Source organism: Aureococcus anophagefferens, assembly GCF_000186865.1.
Source record: "Aureococcus anophagefferens unplaced genomic scaffold AURANscaffold_15, whole genome shotgun sequence".
In the NCBI taxonomy this organism is placed as follows: domain Eukaryota; class Pelagophyceae; order Pelagomonadales; family Pelagomonadaceae; genus Aureococcus; species Aureococcus anophagefferens.
Window position 1 is genome coordinate 600,627 of NW_008705575.1, and position 8,150 is coordinate 608,776.

The 8,150-nt window shown below is 71.7% G+C and overlaps 1 protein-coding gene across 1 annotated transcript in view; it reads left to right on the forward strand.

Moving 5' to 3' along the window:
- Positions 1 to 5,517: 5,517 nt before the first annotated feature.
- AURANDRAFT_65557 (hypothetical protein) overlaps positions 5,518 to 8,150 on the forward strand; it is a gene marked incomplete at both ends in the record, with an annotated part of 7,784 nt that continues 5,151 nt past the window's right edge. Inside the window, 2 exons of the mRNA XM_009040459.1 lie at positions 5,518 to 6,990; positions 7,993 to 8,139. Coding sequence (XP_009038707.1) covers positions 5,518 to 6,990; positions 7,993 to 8,139 — 1,620 coding nt within the window. The remainder of the gene's footprint in view (positions 6,991 to 7,992; positions 8,140 to 8,150) is intronic.

Here is an 8,150-nt window from a genome sequence, read left to right on the forward strand (position 1 = left end):
CGCCGCAGGTCCTGGGGCGGCGGCGCGCGCGGCGACGGCGCCGCCGCGGGCTTGAGAATCGGCACCGCGCCCCCGAACCGCGGCCGCGACGGCCGCTTCGGCCGCGCCGCCGGCGCGGGCCGCGTGGGCCGCGGTGGCTCGCGCGCGACGGGCACCTCCGCCGTCTTGCCCTCCTCGGACGACTCGCGGCTCACGCCGCCGGGCGTGGCGCCGCCGCTCTTCGGTTTCGGGAGCTGCGGCGCGGTCATGCCGGGCACGGGCGGGCTCGCGGCCCCGTCGAAGCAGGCCGAGCCGTCCGCCGGCCCGCCGCCCCAGAACATGCGCCGCTTGCTCAGGTCCGCCATGGGCGACGACGAGAGCTAGCAAGAGAGCTCTCTGTGTCACTCCGTTACGCCGGGGCAGCCTCGGCCGGGGGCAAGGTCGGATACGAGCAGCAGCATTGCCCGTATCGAGCTCGTGACGAGGCGCTCTCCGCCGTGCTTGAAGCCTCAACTTGGCTCGTCGCTCGTCTCGTTCGGCAATGGTATCCGCGCGCGCGCTCCTCCTGGGCCTGCTGGCCGCGGCCAGCGGCTTCCTGTCGCACACGCGCCGCGCGTCGCCGGCGCGCAGCGTGTCCATGGACGCTAAGAAGAAGAAGAAGGCCATGGTCGCGCCGGACGGCGGCGTCATCGCGGCGCCGGCGATCAATGAGGCCGAGGCCGCCGCGGCGCTCGCCGCGGACCAGGCCGCGGAGGCGCGCGCCCTCCAGCAGCAGGCCAAGGCCCAGGCCGAGGACGCGGCGGAGGCGCTCGCGGAGCTCGAGACCGGGGCCGCCGCGGGCGAGATCACGGCGGCCGCGTGGCGCGCGGCCTGCGACGCCGACGGCGTCACGTCCTTCGCCGACTTTGGCATCAAACTCGCCGCCGCCGGCGTCGTCAGCAAGGCGCCGGACGCGCCGGCGCCCGCCGCGGAGCTGGAGGTCGAGGTCTCCGCGGAGCAAGAGGCGGAGGCCAAGGCCGCGCTCGCGTCCGCGACGGCCGCCAAGGACGTCGCGGCCATCGGCGCGGCCCTCGCCGCCGCGACGAAGCTCGGCCCCGCGGTCGCCGCCGCCGAGGTCGCGGCCGCCGAGGCCTGCGTCCAGGCCTTCGCCGACGCGCTCGACGCGCTGAACGTCGCCTCCGCCGGCGACGACGCCGCGGCCATCGAGGCGGCCCTCGCGGCCGCCGAGGCCGCGGGCGTCGACGGCGCGTCCGAGGAGGCGTCCGTCGCGCGCGCGAAGCTCGAGGCCAAGGCCGCGCTCGAGGCGGAGGCGGCGACCGCCGCGGCGGAGGCCGCGGCCAAGGCCGCGCTCGCGGCCGCGACGGCGGCCAAGGACGTCGGCGCCATCGGCGCGGCGCTCGCCGAGGCCAAGGCCCTGGGCCTCGGCGACTGCGCCGAGGCCGCGGCCGGCGAGGCCTACGTCGAGGCCGTCGACGACGCGATCGCCGTGCTCGCGGCGGCCACCGCGGGCGGCGACGCGGACTCCCTCGAGGCGGCCCTCGAGACCGCCGCCGCCGCGGGCGTGAGCGCCGCGAGCGTCGAGGTCGAGGCCGCCAAGGCGAAGCTCGCGGCCGTCGAGGCCGCGAGGGCGCGCCTCGCGGCGTCGGCGGCCGGCGCGCGCGGCCAGTTCCCGGCCGCCGCGGCCGTCGCGGACCTCCGCGAGGCCATCGAGATCGCCGCGACGGCGGGCATCGACTCCGGCGACGAGGCCGACGCCGCCTTCACCGCGCTCGCGGCCGCGGAGCGCATCGCCGCGCTCGCGGCCGCGGGCGAGGCGTCCATGGGCGCGCGCGCGGCGGCCCAGGCCGGCGCCCAGCAGTGGCGCAACGAGCGCAAGATCGCCGCGCTCACGGCCGCGGGCGCGACGCGCGTCCAGGAGCGCGCGGCGGCCGCGGACAAGCTCGCCGCGTACCTCAAAAACCAGCGCGAGGTCGCGATGCTCGGCGAGTGGCAGACCGCCGACGGCGAGCCCCTCTGCATCCTCAAGCCGGGCGGCGACGTCGCCGTCCTGCCCTCGAAGGGCGAGGGCGGCGCCTGGAAAGTCGTCGCCGAGGACGACTTCTCGTCGACCGTCGAGATCACGCTCCGCCTCAACCGCTTCACGCCCCGCGGCGTCTACTCGGGCGCCCAGGAGCACACGCTCCGGGGCACGGTCCGCGGCAACGACTTCGACGGCACCATCTCCATCGTCCTCTTCGGCCAGGAGGCCGAGTCCAACTGGTCCATGCAGAAGTCCTGAGGACTGGGCTCGCCCCGCCGCGAGAAGACGCGGCTCATTCGTTATGACATATAGTACCCTTCGGAAACTGCGAACGTGTGCCAGTGGGGCTAGGTCCTGGGATTAGGTGAGCGCGGACGCAGGCCACGTAGTTCTTCGCAGAAGCGGAACCATCTGTGTGCCGCGAATTCTCGCTCTCCGCGCAGATAGAAGGGGAAATTCGTCGACATAGGGCCATCCGTTTGCATCTGATCCGCCGGCGGCTCGATAGCCCGCGCCATCTCATCCGAATCGTATTCGCGGGGCATCGGCACTCCGTGATGGTCGACGGCGAGGAACCACCACTTCACGACTCGCAGATCCGCCGGTTTGCCGGCTAGCATGCCGCTTTCCGCTACCATGCCGCCGCTACCATCCTCCGAATTCACGTTTTTTTTCCACGATCTCAGGGTGGCGCGAAAGGCCAGGGATCGACTCAAGGGCATTGGTCGCCGACGATGGAGCTCGCGGCGCCAGGCAGCCAGAAATAACCGGCTGGCCAAGTTTCCACGTACCCGCCCTCTGGCAAAGACTGCAGATGGAGTTCTCCGATAATCGAGGCTGTCTGGGAGTTGGACGAGGCCTTCAGAGTTGTTGCCGAATGTCCATATTGGCGTATTCCACTGATCCCAAGAGTGCGCCGGGAGCGCCAAAACGCTCGGTCGCGGCATCGACTTCGCCGCTCGCAGCATAACACAGGTCATGTGAAGTGGCCACCAGTGGCGTCTCAATTTCTCAACGTCTCCGCGAGCGTGGTAGACGTCTTCGTGCCGCGATCGAGACGTCGAAGCGACGATGTAGCAGTCTGCGGGCACGCGACCGCGGAGGAGATCCATCAACAATTGGAAATGGCGTTCCTTGCGCTCATTGGGTTCGCCAATGTTGCACTGGACGATCAGGACCTGCGGCTGCCAAGCGATCATATCGAACGCCGTTTCGAAAAACGGCGACGCGCTGTAGACGAAGTCGACGCGCGGCTGGCTCCCCGGTCTAAGCGGCACCTTCAGCAAATTGTCACCGTGACAGTAGGTCTGCAGCGTATCTGGCTGTCGCCGCGCCAGGTCGTCTCCGAGGACGCGCCGCCACGCCTTCGAGACGCGAGAGGCGCGAGTGGCCGAAGCTAAACCGAGGAACCCCGCGACGGGCGGCCCCATCTCGTCGACGATCGGATCGTGGTGCGGCGTCGCTTGTAGAGCATCACGTTGGGCATGGGCGTCTGCCATGGTGACGACGACGACGCGGCTTTGACTAGTCTTCGCCAAGCGTCGGAGCCGAGCGCTCGTCGCACACCCAAAGTCCGAGGCTGAGCCGCCTGCAGTACCTGGAGAGCCGCTCCTCAGCGTCGCGCGGCCGCCCGTGTGCGCCCCCAGAGGACCCCGCGCCGGTTCTATCCGCGGCGCATGTACCCAACGGAGACGCGTTGCCGTTGAGACCGCTCAAAACGACGCCGTCGTCGCGCCGCACGCTCGTGAATAACGGCCTCCATCTCGTGCTCTCCCAGCCACGAAATCGGGCACGTCAGGAAAGCTGTTCCTGGCTCATCTGGGCCTTGTGCGTGGACTTGGTGACCATGTAAGACATTCCGCGTGCTTGGTTCGATGCGTGCGGGCCCAAAACGTGACTGCGCGCGCGGCCGAACCTCGGCGCCGACGACATTCCCGACGCGTTGACCGCCGGCATCTGGAGCGCCACACGTTCGTGGTGCTGGTCACATCCCTCCGGTGGGTCATAAACTCGGTCCGGAAGCATCGTGTGACCTCGGAAGACGTGTTGGAGTTGTGGATCGCGGACCCCACACACTGCAGTCCTATCGAATGATCTCTGCCGCTGCGATTCTCGTCACTAACGTCGACGGCAACGAGCCCGAGCGCGCGAGCGTCGTCACATGTGATCTACATGGCCTCCGGCTAAGAATTTCCAGCGACAACGATGTTTTTGTCCCGTTCGCGAATCTGGTGCTCGTGTGTGTTCGGCCTCCGCTTGGGAGGAGCACCTACCTCGTAATTCGGCCTTCTAGCGGGCGGCTCTCGGCCGAGCCTCGGCGACAGTACCCGGGCGCCTCTAGAGACGAAGAAACGCGGCGCAGGCTAGGAATTCAGGCCGTGGTGACACGTCCAGGAGCCATATTGGGTTTTAGACAGATTTTTCACGCGACGCGTGCCGTCAAAGCGACCGCAGCGACCTCAGAAAGCCTCTCACGTCGCAAAGGTATCCGTCTGGGGCGTCGATAACGCCAATGTCCTCGTGACTGGAGCACAAGTGCGACCGCGCGCCGCGCGCGAACGTGTCGGTTTAGGACCGACTCCGTCGACGTGCGATTCCGACGCCGCATGAAACCACGTCGGGTCCAGCGCTAATGAGTGCTCCACGGCCTTCACCCATCGACATGATGAGCTCAGAGCCCATATCTTCGCACCGCCGCCCCCATGGGCGCCGCGTAGCCGCCACCGAGCGGGTGCGCGACGTGCGCCGAGGGCCACGTTCGCGCCCGGCGGGCGCCAGACATGGCCAGACGGACCCGAAGACTGGACCCCGATCGCTTCGTGGAGATGTTTGGCCGCGAAATCGATCAAGTCCTCACGCGTGGACCACGACCCCCGCGCGCCGACCGCCGTGGAGCGGCCCCCGAAACCGCCCTCGAAACGGGTTCGGGGGTCTCGATCGTTGATGTGGCGCTTTTGACGGGGTCCGGTGGGCCACGGCTCACCCACAGTGATAGCCGAGCTGCACGAGCCACTTCGCCGACATGAAATCACCCAGATCCGGTCGCGGTCCGCGCGTCGAACGTGTCGTCGGGCCCCGTCTTCGGCCGCGCGGCGGACCACGACCACGGCCTCGGCCGACGCAGTTGAGCGCGCGCCGCATCCATGCGCAACATGGACGGACCGCCGCGACGGTTTACGGACCCGCGGCGACCGCCCGACGCGTCCAGCGCCGCCCGCTGTCAGCCGCTCTCGGGGGCCGTTTCCGAGGCAGTGCTCGTCGTCGCGCGCACGCCGTTTCCTGCGCCCAAAATCGCCGCGCGGCTCCGTAGGATGTATGCGCCGCGGACGGGACCGCCGCGGGGCCTCCGTGGGGCTCCTGGCGCGGGCTAGAGCTCATGCCAAGGCCAACATGCGGTTCTTCAGGCGGGACTTTGGCTGTGCGTCGCCACAGTCGTGAGCTCACTTGACTCGCCTCGAGGCAGCCCAATCGGCGGCCACCATCACCACCGGTCGACGTCGCGCGCGCGGCGCCGCACCATGGAACTCGCGGACATCGCCATGGACGACATGGACGACTTCGCCGACTTTCCGGCGCCGGACCCGAGCGCGCTGCTCGCGGCGGCGACGCGCAACCTCGACGGCCTCGGCGCGCCGCCCTCGGGCATCACGTCCGAGCTCGAGGCCGAGCTCGCCCGCGCCCAGGCGGAGCTCGACGTCGCGCTGAGCGCCGAGCCGCCGCGGACCGTCAACCTGCGCGCGAGCTACGACGACGACGACGACGGCGCGTCGGGCTCCGCGCCGCCGCCGGATTTCGCGGCGGCGGCGTTGGACCCGACGATGAAGGTGCCGCTGGCCATGAACGCGCCGCCGCCGTCCATGGTGCGGCGGCCGTCGGAGGCCGAGGAGAAGGCGCCGCCGCCCGCGCGCAAGGGCTCCTGGTACGCGTCGATGCGGCGCCTCTCGGCGAGCGCCGCGAAGAACGTGTCCGCGGCCGCCGGCGCCGCGCGGAGCCGCCTCGCGAGACCAAAGACGGACGCGAAGCGGCCGTCGAAGCGGGCCCTGGGCCAGCTCCTCGCGCTCCGCTGCGACTTCCAGCTGCGAGCCGTCGCCGGCAACGACGACTACGAGGCCGCGCTCGCGGCGCTCTGGGCGTCCGCGTCCGCGGCGCGCCGCGCCGCGACGGGCGCCGTCCCCCGGGCCTTCGAGCGGCGGTCCGAGACCTGGATGGACTTTGGGTTTTCCACGTCGAACCCCGACATCGAGGCGGCGGAGGGCGGCTTTCTGGTGGTCCGATGCCTCGTGGACCTCGGCGACCGCTTCGAGGACACGCTGGCGGCCCTCTTCCGCAAGGGCGTGCCCGTCGGCGCGGCGGCCGTCGGGCTCTGCGGCGCCCTGGCGGACTTCCTGGATCTGGGCGCACCGCGCGACGCGCCGTTCGCGGAGCAGCTCTTCTGGGGAGCGTTCGACGACGACCCCAAGGCCTTCTTCGAGGTCTTCGCCGTCGGCTGCGCCGTCGTCGAGCGCGAGTGGGCCGGCGACGCCGGCGCGGCCGTGGCGGTGGCGGCGTCGGAGGTGTCGTGCCTGCTGAAGCAGGGCCCGCGGTCGTTGGACGATTTGAGGGCGCTCGCGCGGACCGTGCCGCACTCGCCGCACCACGAGACCGCGAACGCGCTCGCGCGCGCGGCGTCGGCGGCCTTCTCCGACGACGAGCCCGAGGAGGAGCCGGCGCCGCCGGCGGCGTCGCCCGCGGCGTCGACGCGGCGCGACGCCACCATGGGGCTCATGGAGGCCGCGCGCGCCAAGGCCGACGCGGCGCTCGCGAAGCTCAAGGCCGACGAGGCGGAGGCCAAGGCGCGGCGCGCGGCGGAGGACCGGCGGCGGCGCGACGAGGCCGAGGCCGCGGCGCGCCGCGAGGCCGAGGAGACGGAGCGGTCGCGGCGCGCGGAGATCGCGGCGCTCGAGGCCGAGGAGGCGCGGCTCGAGGAGCGGGCCCGGGAGCAGCGGCGGCAGGTCGAGCTGGCCGAGCGCCAGGCGGAGGACGCGCGGCGCAAAGCGGCGGAGCTGGCGGAGGCGGCGCGATCGGAAGCGGAGGAACAGGCGAGGCTCGAGGCGGGGGAGAAACGACGACTCGAGGAGGTCGCTGCTCGCGAGGCTGAGGAGGCGCGGTTGAAGGCGGAAGAGGAGGCCCGCGCCGCCGCCGAGGCGCAGGCGCGATTGGAAGCCGAGGAGATGGCGAGGCTCGAAGCCGAGGCCGCGGAGACACGACGACTCGAGGAGGCCGCCGCTCGCGAGGAGGACGCCCGCGTCGCTGCCGAGGAGGAGGCCCGCGTCGCTGCCGAGGAGGAAGCCCGCGCCGTCGCCGAGGAGGAGGCTCGCGTCGCCGCCGAGGAGCAGGCGCGGCTCGAGGCCGAGGAGCAGGCGCGTCTCGAGGCCGAGGAGATGGCGCGTCTCGAGGCCGAGGCCGCTGAGAAACGACGGCTCGAGGAGATCGCCGCCCGCGAGGAGGATGCCCGCGTCGCCGCCGAGGAGGAGGCTCGCGTCGCCGCTGAAGAGGAGGCCCGCGTCGCCGCCGAGGAGCAGGCGCGATTGGAGGCCGAGGAGATGGCGCGTCTCGAGGCCGAGGTCGCGGAGAAACGACGACTCGAGGAGGTCGCCGCTCGCGAGGAGGACGCCCGCGTCGCTGCCGAGGAGGAAGCCCGCGCCGTCGCCGAGGAGGAGGCCCGCGCCGCCGCCGAGGAGCAGGCGCGATTGGAAGCCGAGGAGATGGCGAGGCTCGAAGCCGAGGCCGCGGAGACACGACGACTCGAGGAGGTCGCCGCCCGTGAGGAGGAGGCCCGCGTCGCCGCTGAAGAGGAGGCTCGCGTCGCCGCCGAGGAGCAGGCGCGATTGGAGGCCGAGGAGCAGGCGCGTCTCGAGGCCGAGGCCGCGGAGAAACGACGACTCGAGGAGGTCGCCGCCCGCGAGGAGGAGGCCCGCGCCGCCGCCGAGGAGGAGGCCCGCGCCGCCGCCGAGGCGCGGCTCGACGCCGGGGACGACGTCGACGCCGAGGCCGTCGTCGCGACGTCGCCCGTGTCGACGTCGTCCGTCGCGTCGCTCGACGCGGGCCCCGTGCGGTCCGCGGAGGACTCCATCTCCCACATCGACGACCTCCTCGGCGACGTGAGCGACGA